At 47.3% G+C, this 19,206-nt stretch overlaps 1 protein-coding gene across 1 annotated transcript in view; it reads right to left on the bottom strand.

Moving 5' to 3' along the window:
• Positions 1 to 413: 413 nt before the first annotated feature.
• The window catches only part of grin2aa (glutamate receptor, ionotropic, N-methyl D-aspartate 2A, a), a 99,888-nt gene continuing 81,095 nt past the window's right edge, over positions 414 to 19,206 (bottom strand). Inside the window, 4 exon segments of the mRNA XM_076983692.1 lie at positions 414 to 631; positions 1,413 to 1,573; positions 1,576 to 1,583; positions 6,767 to 6,969. Coding sequence (XP_076839807.1) covers positions 416 to 631; positions 1,413 to 1,573; positions 1,576 to 1,583; positions 6,767 to 6,969 — 588 coding nt within the window. The 3' untranslated portion in view covers positions 414 to 415.

The raw sequence follows: 19,206 nt of genomic DNA on the forward strand, positions 1-19,206 counted from the left end.
GGCTGAGAGCGATGAAGACAAAAGAAAAGAACAACCGTAATCAGAAACGTCCATCGACGTGGTGTGCTTGCCACAGCAATATATGCTTATGGTCAAGCCAGGAAGATTAAACGGCTTTTTACTTTGGGCAAGCAAATGGGAAACTGGCAGATCTTCATGCTAGGAGTCTTCCACTAAGTCCCTGTAATTACTTACAATATGTTAATTAAGAAATGGCTTGCTGATGGAGTGCATTCAGGACGCAGGCCGCCATGAATCTGAAACCATCCTGCCAACGTTGAGCGCGTGGCAGGGCTTCCTGTCTCGTAACGAGCGTGTGTCTGACATGCACTCGATTGGCCACACCTCACTGCTAAGTAAAACAGTATTCAATACTCCGACGGACGAGCCTCGGGCGAGCGGAAGGTGGAGGGGTCTAAGCGGACGGAGGCTGGCGGATGGAGGTGTTCCAGGGATGGAGATGGTGTTGGCGGTTACCCAGAAACGCAGAGGGAGACACGGTTCCATTGCTGCGTGACACCATCACGCTAATCCCAGTCTCCACGAAGGGAACGGAGAAATCAATCACTTCCGAACGCTCCTCGTTGATCGTCAGGGAGCCCACAGCCATGATGGCTTTCTTGTACACCACCTGTCACAGCAGACAAAGATGTCTAGACAAAGGCCCCTAACTTTTATGCACTGGGACACTCCGGAAGCTCGTTTTATTTCGTCTCGTCTCTCGGAGCGACCTGGAGATCTGGTCCAACCACTTCATTCCCTGCTGCTACAAACTGAATTAATGGTAAATCCCCTTTTTCGCTTCCTGCAGGTGACTGGAAGTAACTCTTTCACCGAATTACTTTCAGAGGACAAAGATTTATAGATTCTCATTCTGAGGTTTCGGGAGATGCTCACCATTTTAAAAACATGCGGTGAAACAAATAGAACAAAGGATTCTGATTTTAATAGTGTCGCTATACTCAAAACAAGCTACTACATCCAGCTGTGAAACATTGCCTAGTCTCAACCGTTAGCATTGGCTCATTTGCATACCACTCACGCATTGGCTGTGAGACTCAAGCATTTTGCATAGACGTCATGGTCTCAAGCCTGACCAATCAAATCTCATGCATCACAAAACACTCTGCTATAATAACCAATATAGTCAACTTTGATTTGTTGCTGTGATGACAACAAATAACAGCTGAAACCTAATTGGCAAAGCTTTCCCGCCACATTACATTGAGACATGCTGGTGGTTAGATAAGCCCCACCCACTCCCCCCACTCTTGAAATTTCTGGGTCCTGAGAGGTATGCATGTCTACACTGCTAACAGGCCATAATTAGGTGTCCTCCATTGTTACCATTATTTGCATGGGCAAAATAATACTTGTTAAAACAAAAATGAACTCAGTGAAGAACTCCTCACCTCCCCCACCATTCCATTCCACACATTGTTTATCTTTTTTCCATGTTTCCCATTGGTCACCAGGTAAAGGTCGTAGGTGAACTTCACATTCCTGGCGATCTTCTTCAGGATGTCAATGCAGAAACCTTTGCAGCACTTTTTAATGTACGTTCCTCCTCCTCCGTGGAATTGCTGACGGAGAGAAGAGATACATTTAAGCTTGTCCAACAATGCGGAGTAAATTAAGGAGGATTAGAGCACAATAAGCATTTTCTTCTCATAATGCCGCTCTCAGTATTCATATTCAATATGCTTCCCGTTACTAATTTACAGAGCATGACACACAGAGCTAAATGCACATGGTTTGTTGTATAAACAACTCCAGTGCAATTGTGTTAGAACAGCGATGATTCAAGGGTGATATGGATTTCAGATCTCTCAATGAAACATATCCAATGGCAACAGAAGCGCTATGACTACAGCATTGTACTGGGATTAGGTACAGTGCACAAAGTCTGACTCAGACAGCACGGGCCACCACTGGCACTGGAGAAATCTGTTAATTATGATGAATCGAAGGGCTTTTCCCTTGAGATGCTCTCAAAGGGGCCATCAGGAGAGCAGAAGACGCATCTAGAGACTTCTAGTGCCTCGTTAAGGCCCTGGACAATCTGTGAGGCTTTAATTGCAGAGGGAATCTCCTGGGGTGTGGGAGAAAACAGCTCTATTTACCCAGTAATCAAGATGGTTATTTCATTAAGAGCGAAAGAGTTAAGACAGGCGAGACAGAGGAAGCGGAGAGAGAGACAAAAAGATGAAGCAGAAAGACATGAAGTAACAGAGAGAGAGAGAGAGAGAGAGAGAGAGAGAAAGAGAGAGAGAGGGTGGATGAAACAGAAAGACATGAAGTAACAGAGCGAAACAGACAGACTAAAAAGGAATTTTAGACAATTCATATTGTCTTCAAGGCCCCATTTACACATTTAAGTTTGGTGTGGAAAAGTTCACCCCTTCTTCAGCACAGGAACAGGACAGACTGAACAAGAAGTTTGGGTTCCTTGAGTTGCTGGCTGGGCTCCCACTACACGTTCACAGAAGTTCATGGTCTGATAAACGAGATCCAACCATGATACAGAAAGCACATAAAAATATCTAGTGTAAACCCAAGGACAAGCACAGAACATTAGTTTCCCAGATAAGCTGAGCAGAGCTTGATCGCATTTTAATTCAGGGTCTTAATAGGACCATGTAAGTTTTTGTGTCTCTCTTCAAAGTACAGACTCTCACTGATTGCCTATTTTGTTTAGACGTCAGAAACCCCCCCCAGTGTTCGGCACAATCTGATGTTACGGTGAGTTTTGCAAGTCCAGGGTGACTCACTGGAGCACACCTCCCAATTACCGGCCGGCCACGGCGAACTAGCCGAGCATGTTGACAAAAGTCCACTTTGGTGCGAGCTGACGGGCACGAGAGCAGGAAGCGGCTGATTAACCACGCCAGCCGCTTCCTGCTCTCGTGCCGCGTGCCGGGGAGTTCACACGCCGAGGACGTCAGCTAGCCGCCACCTGGGAGCTTCATTTAACTTTCAGATTGAAGCTAATTAAGACCGGGGGCCCTTCGCATCCTTTATGCATCAAAACTCGGGGAAGAGGCGCTCGTGCCCGCGCATTGCTCACAGAACCGGCGCTACCACGAAAGTTCTGGAGAACCGCGGGCTGCCCTGGACGTCTCGGCACGGACACCGGCGTCATTCCTTTATTTATTTCCTTTGGCCTCCGAGTTTAGCTTTTCGGAGTAAACTTGGAGAGCTCCACATCTGATTTAATTACGGCGGCCATATGCGGAGACGACGGGCCACGTCGTTAGATGTGTGACACTGCCTGGCAACGCCACTCGGCTCCCGCTCTCAACAGAAATAAAAGGCCCCTTCCCAGCAGTGAAGGAGCTTTGCAATTCATCTTAAAAGATGGAGGAGCCTTATTGTATGATTCAAGACATTAATCCACTGCCATTTGACTGTATCACGTTAGCATGGTAGAAAGATTTAGAGACTGTATTCCCTGCAGAGACATGGCAACATATTATATGGAACTTACACATACGTCCTCCTTCTATATAAGACATCTGGTTCAGTTTAAAGTAATACACTGCTTGTCCCACTCTAATGAAGAATGATGAATATATGAATAATTAATATATCCTGATGTCAGTGCAGTCCAGCCTTAACAGGGACATGTTTTGGGGACAGGTTGTCCAGTTGCTCTCGTATGCGTGTGGAGGGGACATGTGAAGCCAGACGCCATTGTCCCCTCAGACCAGAATCACACCATCTCCACCTATTCTGGTCCAGAGATGGATTCCCTGCACTGGAAGTCTAGAATCACGCTCCCTCCCTCTTGAAAAGTTAAGATAAAGCGGAATAGGAGAGTCTCAACAACACTGCTGTACCTCGGGCTCCTGTGATTAGACATGTGAAGAGCTTATCTGTTATTTGAAAGTAAGGTTCTGCAAGCATTAATCTATTTTCTAATCTAGTTTCTCTAAAATAATTAGAGGCTTGCTATGGCTGACCTAAAAGAGGAATGTACAATTCGTTTCTGTAATTCGAAGACTGTCAGTTTTTGTTGCCTTTTTCATTTGTGTTTCCTTTGTGTGTGTGTGTGTGTGTGTGTGTGTGTGTGTGTGTGTGTGTGTGTGTGTGTGTGTGTGTGTGTGTGTGTGTGTGTGTGTGTGTGCGCGTGTGTGTGTGTGTGCGTGTGTGTATTAGCCTGGACATGGGTGGGAGGTTGGGGGGGGATGTAATTGTTCAGGTATTTTCTTTGTTTTCTTTTCTCTGTTTCAACTCTATGAGTTGACATAAGTTAAGCGTAAAAAAAAGAAAACGATGAGTCAAATGATGAAGCAGCGTTATCCCACTGGTGGAGAAGACGGCCGCTCACATCTGCACGGGCGGTGTGGTGAGAACAACACTTAGGCTTGATGTTGTGTTGTCATTGTTGCTGTTGTTATTTTGCCATGAAGAGGCATGTGTCCACCTGCAGACCGTACAGCGGAGCTTATGATGAACCTTCTACCTCCTCCTCCACGAGACTGACACACACACACACACACACACACGCTCAACCGGCTCAGCAAAATCGGGTTTAAAATCAACCCCCTCCATTCCTGCTGCAGTGGTTATGACGCACTCTGTGAATTCCCCCTGACACCCCCCCCCCCCCCCCCCCCCCCCCCCCCCCCCCTCCACACACACCACATCTCCTCCCTAGCGGATCTATATTACAGAGCACGGCTCAGAAAAGGTCTGTGACAGAGGCACAGAGAGAGAGAGAGAGGCAATAAGGGGTCACCCCCCCCACCAATTAAAACTTATGAAGACACACTGCAACATTACTCTCCCAGACCAGACCCACTTTATGAGTGAGTAACTGGATAGATGCCTAGCTAGAGGCGAAGAGTGTCTGACCTCAGATATTAGATGCAGTGCTGTGCAAGAGCACTACACAAAGATCCAGATATGCGGTCAATGCGCAAATAAACTAATATAAGAGACAGTCAGTGGCCTTTCTGGGTTTTGTTTTTTTTTTAACCCTCAGAAGTCAATTTGGTCGGCTGTTTGAAAAGCACAAATAACTCAGGAGTCTCTGTGGACCCTTGTATGTGTGTGTGTGTGTGTGTGTGTGTGTGTGTCCAGGCCACTGAAGCATGGCTCTAATGTTGCGGTGGCCTGCCCAGCTGGCTTCTGTTCCTGAGCTCACAAACCACAGCTGAAACAGGGCCAGACAGCGGCCGATCTACGGTAGTACACACCTTCTCCACCTGGGCCGTGTTAGCCCCCCTTAAACCTTCTCATCATGCCTCATCTCGCTCCAGGTCATTTTTTTTGCAACAGCACGTAGGCGTAAGACCCTCGTGTCGTTGCCCTGTGACTGTAGTTTACCAGTAAAGTTAACTAAGCAGTTTCTCTGATAAAGGAGTGGGAGAGCGCCATTAAAGCGTCACAGATAGACGATGAGCAGAGGGAGAGGTGTAGACGCAGAGGGAGGCTGCTCCCGGCTCTGGGGCTCGTTTATTCTTCCTGCATCCGTCGATGTAGTCTTCCTCCTCCCTTCTCTCCTCTTCCTCTTTCCTCCAGCACACGAGAACAATGTGTTCCTGAGTGGGAACCGTGCCACTGGAGGAAAGCAACATAGAACCCTGGCTTGGAGCCAAGTGGACATGTGTGGGAAGAACAGCACGTGTGTGTGTGTGTGTGTGTGTGTGTGTGTGTGTGTGTATGTGTGTGTGTGTGCGCACATAAGTCACGTAGAGCTTGCTACATGTCTATGAGATGTGCCTATGGAATCATGTCTTTTTTTTTTTTGCCCTATTTAGCAGTGCGTAAAATCCCATGTCTTCCCCACGAGCATTGCTTTTAGAGTCCTGGACTATTACCCAGAATACCCACTGATCACATATCCCCAATTTGAGTGGCTAACAGGAGAGGAGGAGGGTCATACCTCTTGCCCCTGTTCCTTTTATCTCCAGATGAAGTGCCCTTAAGGGGGCTCTAAAGATGGCATGCGGCAAATAACTTAGAAATTCAAATTACTCAAGAGGGCCAGCGGAGTTTGGCTGTGCGTTTGTAAATGTACACACCACGCTGCTCATTCTTGTGTCCAACCTCTTTAGAGCTGACTGAGACTGAGACAACATGGACCATAAGACAATGACAATAAGCCATAATTTAACATATTGATATAAAGCAACACAGTTATACCAAGACGATACCATTTAAGAGCACAGGTGTAGCGACAACTTACAAAACATTTGCATTTCAAATTAGTTGTGCCCAAGTCGTTTAGGGTTGAATGGTGGAGAGCCATTAGTGGTGCTTACTTAGTGCCTGGTAAAATGTCTTAACCCCTGCTAGTGCCACGCACTTCATAAATAAATATTCCTGACATTTCTACACCTGGTAAATCGAATCCGGTGCCCCAAAGTTCCCTAAGTTGGAGACGATCATTCTAGGATCAGATATTTCAGGTGACGGAACAGTCGGAAGCTGGTAGCTGGTGTTAGACACCATGAATCACGCCTCACCAAACAAGCAATCTGGAAAGAAGGAGCGTAGCTCAAAAAAGTCTCTCTCTCAGCAGCTCGAAGAGCCAGTGGGCAGAGACTCGAGACCAAGTCGGAAGATGCTGACGGCAGCACAACAGTAGCTGTGCAGTACCCAAGCAGCACGGGCTCAACACAAATCTAATACGTCTTAATGAGGGTCCCTGTCCCAAAGGCCACGCCTGGCCCACATTGACTGACCGGAGAGGGAGGTAAACAAACGGAGACGGACAGGCGTCTAGAGAAAAACGTGGGCGGAGGTGGGCGGTGCTCACTCTTTGATGTGCTTGCGACAGGGGACCGAGTTGCGCATGCAGGTCCCGGTGAGGCGCTCCACGTTCTCCACGATGACAAAGGGCTTCTCCTCCAGCGTCACGATGCTCAGGTGGTTGTCGTCCGTCTCGGCGTCGCCGAAGGAGTTGAATCGAGGCCACACCGGGAACTTCAGGGTCAAACTGCGATTCTCCCATTTACCCATCTGTGAACAGATCAGAGGGGCGCCGGTCCAAACTCCACTCCAGTCACATTATTTTTAATAAAATCATTAAAACTGGATGTTGGGGTGTATTTAATTACATTGACAATAATGACAAGAAATGTCAAGAAATGCGATAATAAGTGATGGAAACTCTCTCTAACATTGCTGTCCCTCAGTGCTATACCCAGTGATGTGACACAATGATGCGATCCTGGTTTTGGTTCAGAATACAAAGAAGTCTTTAACGCCAGATTAAAGCAGTTATGGACAGTACTTTACAGGACTGCAATGATACTCATGCAGGATGCTAAAATGGTTCCCTTTGTCTTCCCCCCTACTCTCTATAGTCTCTATACTCTCCTTACTCTCCATTACTATCTCACTCCCTCTTCATTACTCTCGCACTCCGCATTACTCTCACTCCCTTCTCCGTTTCTCCCTCCCTCATTCCCAGTTCTCTCTACCTCCTCCTCTCTCACTCTGTCAAGAACTCCTAACATTGTAATGACACCTGAGAGCATAGTGTCACCACCATCACAACCACGAAGACAAGGACAACACATCCATCAGCTACAGCCTGCTTCACACACACACACACACACACACACACACACACACACACACACACACACACACACACACACACACACACACACCTGCAGCAAATATATGCCATTTATCAACTGACACAGACAAACTACATTTTAATGTGAAATTTCTTTTCTTGTTTAAAAAACCCAGTTAAAAGGCGTGATTTGAGATGTGATAAGTTAAATGCAGACATGAAAAGAATTGAAACATTCCTCACACCAAAGATCCATGATTAATCACACCATATGCCAGCAGGACAGGTGAAGATATAAAACAGGAGCGTAACGTCCGGTGATTTACAGCACGTCTTAAACACTGAGGTACTGTAGCAGGAGCAGTTTGCATTCACTCAAATCTTCTGCCACGTGTGTATACGAGACAAAACGAGGGTGTGGTGTGCACGTGGTGGTGTGTGTACGTGTGTACAGTGGTCCGCTCACACAGGGTCTCACGCCTCCTGCCCTTCAGCCTGTGAGAACGGAGAGTGAGAGCTGGCCGACGGTGGTCTGACTGTAGGATGAAGGACACTGCTCAACACGCTTCCCCAACTCACGTCTGTGGATATCTGGGTTAGTGTTGGTGATCCTGTCAGTGTTCCAGCACCTGCAGTAATCTTTCACATTTCACACTGCTCGTGGTTCTGTCTCACACTGCTAGGGACTCCACTCACTCTCACTCTCTCTCTCTCTCTCTCTCTCTCTCTCTCTCTCTCTCTCTCTCTCTCTCTCTCTCTCTCTCTCTCTCTCTCTCTCTCCTCTCTTTTTTCTTTGGAATTTATTACAAGCTTCATGGGACATCCATGGATAAATAAGTCACAGCGATTTTGCTTTGTTTGTATCTTGCCAAAAATGGTGTCATTTACAAGCTTAGTGTGAGGATTTTAGGAACAACTCTTGCATCAGCCTTTCACAGAAACTCAACACAGCAACGTCTGATTGCCATTCTGTGTGGACGACACTGCCCAAGTCCTCCATAAACAGCAGCATGTATATATCTGCACTGATATGCAAGCCAATGACTCTAAAATTCTAACGCGATATTCTAATTCAAATATTCTAATGCAATATTCTAATGCATTATTCTAATTAGAATATTCGAATGCGTTAATCTAATTCAAAAATTCGAATGCGATATTCTAATATTCTAATGTGATTAGAATGATAAACTCTTTCTAAAAATTCTAATGATAAACTCTTCACAATGGGAAGAACACACCTTTTTTATGTAACTAGGAAACGGGGCCATAGAACATTCTACAGCAGCTGCACATCTGCGGTGATGGAGATGCATGTGTGCTGTTTCAGTAGGTGAGGCCACACAAGCGAGTGTGAGTCAATAATTCAGAGCGGCTGGTGGAGGGTGAATGTGAGCCTACACCAGCCTCCACCCCCTTTGCCAGGTGCACTACAACATGTGGTGCATGAGAAAGCACAGAGGGTCTAAACTCCACTCTGCAGTATCAATTCTTAATGTAACAGAGTTCAGAAATTGGAAAACCTTGCTCCTGTTCTCTCTCTCTCTCTCTCTCTCTCTCTCTCTCTCTCTCTCTCTCTCTCTCTCTCTCTCTCTCTCTCTCTCTCTCTCTCTCTCGCTATCTCCTCATTCTCCAGTTCCTTGCTGGTATCTATCTTTCTCCTCTCCCTCTGACTTGGCAGCATTCAAGCTGACTACATTTTTAAAAAGTGTTGCCTTTGAAGTTTGGCTGCCCTTGAAAATCCAAGCACACACACGCGCGCGTACGCACGCACATTACCTCTAATGCGATGCACAATTAGGAGACTGCGATAGCGCCCAAGTGCATTGAAAACCTTAATAGAATGAGCTCTTTTCGGATACTGAGAGGAGGCGCAAACTCCGGGTGCGTCTCCGTTATCTGCCATGTAAATAGGTTTCGAGCCCGATTCTGCGGTCACTCGTTCCTGTCCTTTAGCTGCAGCAAACGACCCCATAGTCTTTTAACGTCGCATTTCTGTAATTACATATAACGTGAGGGAGGGCATCGCTTGGAATCCATTCTAAAAGAAAAACACGGATGCCAGCTGCATCTCCATGCTTTTCATTTCATATATTCACATTGACTCTTCAGTTGGGGGAGACGGGTACCAAATACCAAATACCAAATTTTGGGATACCAAAATGAACACAAAACAAACAATTAAGAAATGTCTCATAGTGACTTGTATAAGGGTGTGTGTGTGTGTGTGTGTGTGTGTGTGTGTGTGTGTGTGTGTCAGGCAAGCATCTTCAAGTTGTTGCGTTTCCCCTAAATATTTAAAAACTTTGAAAACTAAGTTACTCATGAGCTACAGCATCGAGAACATCGAAGCAGAACAGATAAGCAGAGAGGAGCTGAAGGAGAGAGAGAGAGAGAGAGAGAGAGAGAGAGAGAGAGAGAGAGAGAGAGATTGATTAGATGGACTAAACTGAAGAAGAGAGAAGCTGGTGTTCCAAACAGCACAAGCTCCAAGTAACGGCCCTGTTTGAGCCACTCAAGACCTAATTAAATGCCACAGGCGTCGCAGAGCGCTGGCACGTATAGGTAAATGTTAGGTAGATATAATTAAACGGCCGCTTTGCTTAGCAGCAATGTAGCGTAATTTCTTCCTCTCTGTATTGCTGAACTCCCTATAAAGTAAGTTTTTGTTTGTTTGTTTATTTCAAACGGAGAGTTAAAAAGCATGCCACGTAGTTGAGAGTGTGGTTTGACTTCTGGAAGAATTTCACTTCACGCTGTCTGATTTTCACTCATACATCCAACAGCATATGTCTATGTACTTATCAATAACTTGCTGGTCATCATTCACTAAACCTGATCAATGCCATTTGAACAGGTGTAATACAGTCACGTCTTATAAATTTTAAAATGTTTTTGATATTTTAACGGGTAGACCGCGATATTTAGTCGAACGTGAAGAAGATTTGAAGTCGGTGATGTGTATTGTGCCCCTGTTCTATGACTTTAAATATTTATATTTATATTTATATATCGAGGATTTAGCTACATGACCTTTTGTTTTTGTTTGTTGCCATTTTCTTCTCACACTAGTCTGTTTGTCGGTTATATTATCCATTTATGTTTTGATTCATCCCTCTGTGCGGTTCCCGCCACATATAGAAAATGGCGCACGTGAGCTGACGCGTTTGCCCCCGACTACTGTTAACGCAGCGCTGTCAACCTGCAGCAGAAGATATTCATTAGGTAGTGGGTGACTGGGCCAGTCATTAGCACCTTTACCTCCGGGACGTGGAATTTGCATTTTAATTGTTTGCTCGCCAAGCTAATAGATTTTGTGCTCACGGATTGCGATCGGCTCCTTTTCCACGTGACGGCTTCGTTTTCATGAATGATTACACGAGTGTCACAAAACACGTACCAGTTCAAAGAAAAACTTGTAATCATGCAGCTTCATCTTCAGGTCCTTTGGGAGAGGATTTTATTATTATTATTAGTAATATTTTTGTATCAGCAACACTTCAGCGCTCTGTCCCTGGATCTTGCTAAAGCGGATAGACCAGCAGGCCCATCCAGAAGGCATGCTTGAAGATAAGATATACACTCCACTTCCAATTCAGTTGGAGGAGGATAATTAATGGCTACTGGGTGAGAGGAGGATGCTTGTGTGGGCTGAGAGTTCGCCAAATGTTGAGTCTGCAGGTTGCTTTCTGCCCAGTCCTAATTTCTACAGTGCTAGAAGAGGCGTGCTTTCTGCAGTACTGACTCCTGATAGAGAAGCTTTATGTGCGGTCGCCGTACCTGGCTGGGTCATTTATCTCTTACGGCACATAGGTTAATGGCTGAGATCCACAGCCACTGAACTGCACACAAATGTGTGTTAGCGTTAACAGCGATTTCAGCTTGTTTTTATAGTACTGCTTTGGAATTTGCTGCAGCTGTGTAGTCACGTGGTCTAGGTTAAACGGATAGCACAGGCTACATGCACGACCTGAAATTAGTAGTGCCCCCTTTTGCCCTGGGCCATAACAAGCCAAAGCATATTTGGAGAGTGATGGCTTATGAATTCATAGGGAGTCCATATTGATCTGCAACCAGAAGTCAGGACAGATCATGTAGACTTTTCCTTATTAAACACAGTGGCATATTGGTCAATATTGAACCACCAGCCACCGTGCATTGTGGGAACAGCTATTATTCTAATGCTGAAGTCATAAATGGAGTTGAACCTGTATTTGTATTTAGCATTGTGTGTATGGCAGAGAGCGTGCACAACAACCTCTCTTACTGTCAGGCTGGGGGTCAGGGCTGTGATTGGCTCTTTAGATAAACCAACCTGTTTAATTTGGAGGGTCAGGGACTTTAACATGGCACTGTCGCTGGTGGCGTATTTATAACTCAGAGATGAACCTGGGTGAGATGTGCTGTGGAGAGAAGAACAGGTTCTTCACACATGCAGACATGGACTGCTGGATTGAGAAGAGTGCACATCCTGTGGTTTTGTGGTCATACAATGACCAGAAAATGAGGTTTATTGGGTGGTTAGGTTAGGACAGTGAAGGGGTAGAAGGGGTGAGTTAGGACAGTGAGGGGTGTAGAGGGGGTGAGTTAGGACAGAGAAGGGGGTAGAGGGGGGGTGAGTTAGGACAGTGAAGGGGGTAGAGGGGTGAGTTAGGACAGTGAAGGGTAGAGGGGGTGAGTTATGACAGTGACTGGGGTAGAGGGGGTGAGTTAGGACAGTGACTGGGGTAGAGGGAGTGAGTTAGGACAGTGAAGGGGTAGAGGGGGTGAGTTAGGACAGTGAAGGGGTAGAGGGGTGAGTTAGGACAGTGAAGGGGTAGAGGGGGTGACTTAGAACAGTGAAGGGGTAGAGGGGTGAGTTAGGACAGTGAAGGGGTAGAAGGGGTGAGTTAGGACAGTGAAGGGGTAGATGGGGTGAGTTAGGACAGTGAAGGGGTAGAGGGGGTGAGTTAGGACAGTAAAGGGGGTAGAAGGGGTGAGTTAGGACAGAGAAGGGGTAGAGGGGGTGAGTTAGGACAGTGAAGGGGTAGATGGGGTGAGTTAGGAGAGTGAAGGGGTAGAGGGGTGAGTTAGGACAGTGAAGGGGTAGAAGGGGTGAGTTAGGACAGTGAAGGGGTAGATGGGGTGAGTTAGGACAGTGAAGGGGTAGAGGGGGTGAGTTAGGACAGTGAAGGGGTAGAGGGGGTGAGTTAGGACAGTAAAGGGGGTAGAAGGGGTGAGTTAGGACAGAGAAGGGGTAGAGGGGGTGAGTTAGGACAGTGAAGGGGTAGATGGGGTGAGTTAGGACAGTGAAGGGGTAGAGGGGTGAGTTAGGACAGTGAAGGGGTAGATGGGGTGAGTTAGGACAGTGAAGGGGTAGAGGGGGTGAGTTAGGACAGTGAAGGGGTAGAGGGGGTGAGTTAGGAGAGTGAAGGGGTAGAGGGGGTGAGTTAGGACAGTGAAGGGGTAGAGGGGGTGAGTTAGGAGAGTGAAGGGGTAGAGGGGGTGAGTTAGGACAGTAAAGGGGGTAGAAGGGGTGAGTTAGGACAGTGAAGGGGTAGAGGGGGTGATTTAGGACAGTGAAGGGGTAGAAGGGGTGAGTTAGGACAGTAAAGGGGGTAGAAGGGGTGAGTTAGGACAGTGAGGGGTGTAGAGGGGGTGAGTTAGGACAGTGAAGGGGTAGAAGGGGTGAGTTAGGACAGTAAAGGGGGTAGAAGGGGTGAGTTAGGACAGTGAGGGGTGTAGAGGGGGTGAGTTAGGACAGTGAAGGGGTAGAAGGGGTGAGTTAGGACAGTGAAGGGGTAGAGGGGGTGAGTTAGGACAGTGAAGGGGTAGAGGGGGTGAGTTAGGACAGTGAGGGGGTAGAGGGGGTGAGTTAGGACAGTGAAGGGGTAGAAGGGGTGAGTTACAGTAGGAGAGTGAAGGGGTAGAAGGGGTGAGTTAGGACAGTGAAGGGGTAGAAGGGGTGAGTTAGGACAGTGAGGGGTGTAGAAGGGTTGAGTTAGGAGAGTGAAGGGGTAGAAGGGGTGAGTTTGGACAGTGAAGGGGTAGAGGGGTGAGTTAGGACAGTGAAGGGGTAGAAGGGGTGAGTTAGGACAGTGAAGGGGTAGAGGGGGTGAGTTAGGACAGTGAAGGGTAGAGGGGGTGAGTTAAGACAGTGAAGGGGTAGAGGGGGTGAGTTAGGAGAGTGAAGGGGTAGAAGGGGTGAGTTAAGACAGTGAAGGGGTAGAAGGGGTGAGTTAGGAGAGTGAAGGGGTAGAGGGGGTGAGTAAGGACAGTGAAGGGTAGAGGGGGTGAGTTAGGAGAGTGAAGGGGTAGAAGGGGTGAGTTAGGACAGTGAAGGGTAGAGGGGTGAGTTAGGACAGTGAAGGGGTAGAGGGGGTGAGTTAGGAGAGTGAAGGGGTAGAGGGGGTGAGTTAAGACAGTGAAGGGGTAGAAGGGGTGAGTTAGGACAGTGAAGGGGTAGAAGGGGTGAGTTAGGACAGTGAAGGGGTAGAGGGGGTGAGTTAGGACAGTGAAGGGGTAGAGGGGGTGAGTTAGGACAGTGAAGGGTAGAGGGGTGAGTTAGGACAGTGAAGGGGTGGAGGGGGTGAGTTAGGACAGTGAAGGGGTGGAGGGGGTGAGTTAGGACAGTGAAGGGGTAGAGGGGGTGAGTTAGGACAGTGAAGGGTAGAGGGGTGAGTTAGGACAGTGAAGGGGTAGAGGGGGTGATTTAGGACAGTGAAGGGGTAGAGGGGTGAGTTAGGACACTGAAGGGGGTAGAGGGGGTAAGTTTGGGGTAGAAGGGGTGAGTGGTGAATTGTACATGCTGCAGTTAGGCTGCAGATTGTACAACCTTAAAATTGTACAACCTTAAAATGCACCTACAAGATTGGAGTGCCTAATGCCTAAGTGGTCAGTGAGTGTACTTACAAGCCATATGTTTCTAATGAATATAATTGTTACAATATAGATGGCCAATTACATAATTTGAAGATTAATGTAAAAGCTTTCTTGAATTTGTTCTCTTAAATCAAGTTGATTGGACCTCAGATGAGTCCATCCAACACTGGAGTAATGCAGAGAGAGTGCAGGAGAGCAAGAGAGAGGGAGGATGAATGAGAGAGACAGAGAGGGAGAGAGAGGATGAAAGAGAGAGACACAGGGGGAGAGAGAGGATGAATGAGAGAGACAGAGAGGCAGAGAGAGTATGAATGAGAGAAACAGAGGAAGAGAGGATGAATGAGAGAGACAGAGAGGAAGAGAGAGGATAAATGAGAGAGACAGAGAGACAAAGAGGGAAGGAAGAAGAGAGAGGACAGATAATATCATGAATCACTGGCACACAGACTGTTTCATTAAAGCCGGGCTCACAATTTCAAGTGACCCTCCCCGTAATTAAATACAACTCTGCTGCCCTGAAGCAGGCAGCACCGTGTATTCTGCACAATGACCCACACAGTTACTGATGCTGCTTGGGCCTGTTTAGTGCCACTTAAACCAGAACCAGGGGTTCTAAAATGCATCACGCCACATCGGCGAGCCCCGTTGTCTATTGGCTGAAGAGGATCCGGTGAAATCGAAAAAGATCAACTCCGCCGGTCCTTCCACAGGCATAATTGGGCCGAGCGACTCGGCACCGGCACGGATTAAACGCCCCGCCGTGCCTTACGAGGGGGCGGCGCGCGGCCCTAGTGATGCCACAACATTTTAATAAGGCCTGACAGAGAGATATAAAGAGAGCGGTGGAGGGAAAGACACCTGGGGGAGTCTGACGCGCCCGGCCCGGCCCAAATCGAAGACGAGCACGGGAGTGAAAAATGAGGTCTGCTTTCCAAGGTGACAGTGGGCCAGTCCGCGTTCTGTTGTACAGTGCGTACACGCGCGCACGCACTCTCTTCTGGGGGAATAACATTCGCGCGTCGTCGTATCTTATTTCCTGCTCCCGTAGTCCATGCCAACCGAGAGCCGCTCCCCGCGAGGTCACACAGATAGAGGGATTAGTTTGAGAGGGCCGACGTTCCATTACTCCGCTAGACAATAGTATCAAAATCATCAGCGATAGTCCGATTTATGGGTAATATCAAAAGGACCCTTTGAGCCAAGGTGAGACAGACCAAGATGACCCCCCCCGGAGGGATTGTTCCTGAAGAGAAGTGAATTGCACAACATGAGCTATTTGCCACCCAGCCCAGAAGAGATGAAGGAGGGATAGAGAGAGAGAGACATGAAGAAAGAAGGAGAAGAAGCCAAAGGGGTTTTTTTTTTATATGAAGAGCAGCACTCATTTGTAGGCGGTGATTCTCCCGAGCCGTTCTGGAACCCCCACCCCTTCTTTAGAACTGCTCGCCCGTTCACAAACCTTCTCCGGGGGGGGGGGGGGGGAGCAAAGTTATTTGCAGAAAAAACTCTGTGCCAGAGATAGCCGATGCCTTCACACTTCCCACAGCGCTGACATCTTGTTTAAGAGAAAACGCTCTCATTAAGTGGATCGCTCCTGCAGCGGGTTCTGCTGGCTGTGTTCTGTGTGACGATGCTCCCACGGCACTTGGGTGGGGGGTTGGGTGGGGGTTGGGGGGTTTAGGCCAATGACGTTGAATATGTGTATCAGAGGGGCACCCAAGCATCATTTCTGTCATCTCAGGAGAAGCTGCACACCACAGCAGTCTTGCATAAGACACACATTCCAGCATAATTAGCACAGTGCTGGATGTACCGAAGGTGTTCACAGTTAAATAGCAGTATGCAAGCTGACAGAACCCCATTTAAGTGTTATGAAGCTTACGTATAAATAAAATCCTCTAAATTCAGTCAATGCATAACAAGCTTTTCTCTTTTTTGGTCCTGTGATTCCAGGAGCCACAATGTGAAAGTAGAATATATTGCAGTGTATATCTTGCCTGCCAGTCTGAAGTTTGGAGACTGTAATCAATAGAATAACAAGCCTCAGATTTGATGGAATCTCTCGTGTGGCCTTCAAGTTGTGTTCAAGCTGTGAATTTAGTACACAAGGGAAGAGCTTCAAGATTTTTTAAGATGAGAGAAATATATATATATATATATATATATATATATATATATATATATATATATATATATATATATATATATATATATATATATATATATATATATTTTTTTTTTTACATCTGCTGAAAGCCAGCCACAATGAACCCATCTCTAATGATAATATGTGGAACCTAAGAACCTGTCAAGACTATATGTTTGTGCCTGCCTAGCGCAAACATGGCGTTCCTAGAGGATGTATCGAAGAAGGGGAACATGGGAGTTTTAAGGAGGGTCAGTAACTACAAAGTTCTGACTTTATATTCTTTCTTTATATCCTCCGTCTCTCCCTCCCTCTCTCTCTGTCTGTCTGTCTTTCTCTGCTGCCCATAGGAAAGCAGTTGGAAGGCACAGATAAAGCAGTTGTCCAGGTGGCAGGGGCTCATGGTTCATTGTGTCTGCCATCACCCGGAGAGATGGCCGACAGCCGAAATGGCAGAGAGATCCATTTCACGCCGACACAGTTTACAACAACTTCCAAGCCGGTCCTTGGGGTATTCCACTGTCCCTAGAGCAGTGTGTGCATGTGTGCGAGTGTGCATGTGTGTCTATCTACGCCCGTGTATGTCCGGCTGCCTTTGTGTGAGAGGAAACCAGTGAAGGGGCAGACGGGGGCATGTGGCTGTGTCTGTGGCTAACAGCCACATCTCCCAGGTCCCATATCTCGCCGTCATCTCCGCTTCAGTCCTCAGTCAGGGCGAGGACGGCCAGATAAATATTTATCCTGGTGCAGCTTGCCTATGGGTCCCAGGTCTGTGGCCCCATGCTGTGGCTTTGTCAATAATGAAATTCTGAGAGCAAACTTTGAGTGAGCCCGAGTCCTACAGCCCAGAGGAATCCAATTCTGATTAACTCCGGGTTCAGACACTATCAAAAGTCCGTGGGCCGCAAATCATATCTGCGGCGCAAGAGGCGTGGGGGTGTGGAGGGATTAACTGTTATTTCCAGAGGGCTGTTTGCCAAAGGTGCTGGTTAGGAGACGTCCGTGTTCGGCACACTCGACACAAGCGAGGTAAACAGCTCGATAATGGATCTCAAACGCTTCAAGCTCTCAGTGCTTTGAAGAGGTGAAACACTATACACTCTGTAATTAACATTAGGCCAAGTACATAATGCTGTTGTTAATTATTAATACCCGCATGCAGGGGTGCAGTTGCCTGCACTGGGGCACTTGTGTCCCAACCACTTCGTTCCTGGGTAGCTGCAAACCTTCCTGTACTATTTAGTGTAGAACCTCAATCCCATTCAGCTGATACAGACCTTGGTAATGGGCTGATTTGAGAGGGATGTGTCAGATCAGAGAAAATGCTAATGTGTGCTGCAACTAGAGCAGCAGATCCCTGCTGGGGACGCACAGCATAGAAGCCTTACAACATTCTGCCCTAATGCCGGCCAGCGCTGGCGCTTGGAAATAGACCTGCCAATATAATGAGTGATGTTGCACATTAAGAGTAAAAACAAAACACACACTGCCTGTTTCTCTCTCTCTCTCTCTCTCTCTCTCTCTCTCTCTCTCTCTCTCTCTCTCTCTCTCTCTCTCTCTCTCTCTCTCTCTCTCTCTCTCTCTTTCTCTTTCTCTCTCTCTTTCTCCTAATCAGGACTGTTTTCCCCCCTTGGCCTCACTGACTCTTGGGCCTTCAGCGGGTGGAGATGTGACGGCCTCCTATCTGGATTGATCTGTTTTAATTAGCCAGGCCTGTCCGCTGCCCAGCTCACCATGTGGGATCAGGCCCAGGGCCCAGCTCACCACGAGGGATCAGGCCCCGCTCGGCCCCTTTACAACCTACCTGCTTAGCCCAAACAGGCCTCGCCGAGCCCTCTCTGGCGCCACCTTCAGGGCAGACTGGGTCCACTTTATGCAAAAGCCATTTTTGGAGAGAGGGGACGTGTAGAGGTTACAAGTATGCTGGACGAGCCCCTCTTCTCCTTTGGATGTGCAGCGAGAAACCTCCAAACTCAAAGCAATGTATTAAGCTTTCAGAGTGTCCCAAGCGTTCAGCCTCTGTTCTGAATCATGGCTCTGTTGGACAGGTTTCACTCAATGGGCTTTTGAAATCTCATAAACAGCAGTTTTTACACTCAGCTATCAGCAACAAGCTAGGACAACTGTTCTCCGTGCAGCATTGGCGTCCACCGCTGGGGCGCACAGCAGTAGCTGTTTTGAATAAGCAAAAAAATCAGTACGTTTACATGGTTACAAGAATAAGGGCACACACAGCTTACTCAAAACCTCGGAGGCTTTCGGATTAACTTGCCCCGCCATCTAAAACAGCCCAGCTCCGTGAAACAACCATCTGGAGAAGAATCGTCTTTTAAAAGTGTGTGATATGTCGCTTTTGGGAGAAAATGTTTGCATGGGCAAAACAAAAAGAAATCACAGATGTGTATGCATTCAAAGGCAATTTTGTTTTTGGTGATGGCTGTAATTTATCTGCAATCCAATAACAAGCGAAACGAAAAAAACCCAAAACATACATAAAAACTCATGCAATCACGCTGCCTGCGTTCTTCGGTTTGGCAGAGTAAATCAGCTCCTCTCCTTTGTTAGCCTTGCTTTTAGCAAGCTAGTCTACACTGTTGCTGCCCCTGTGAAACTGTGGCTGGCTGCAAAATAAATCAATTAAGAGTGCCGACGTGCTCCTATGAAA

This window comes from Brachyhypopomus gauderio, chromosome 2 (assembly GCF_052324685.1).
Source record: "Brachyhypopomus gauderio isolate BG-103 chromosome 2, BGAUD_0.2, whole genome shotgun sequence".
Taxonomy (NCBI): domain Eukaryota; kingdom Metazoa; phylum Chordata; class Actinopteri; order Gymnotiformes; family Hypopomidae; genus Brachyhypopomus; species Brachyhypopomus gauderio.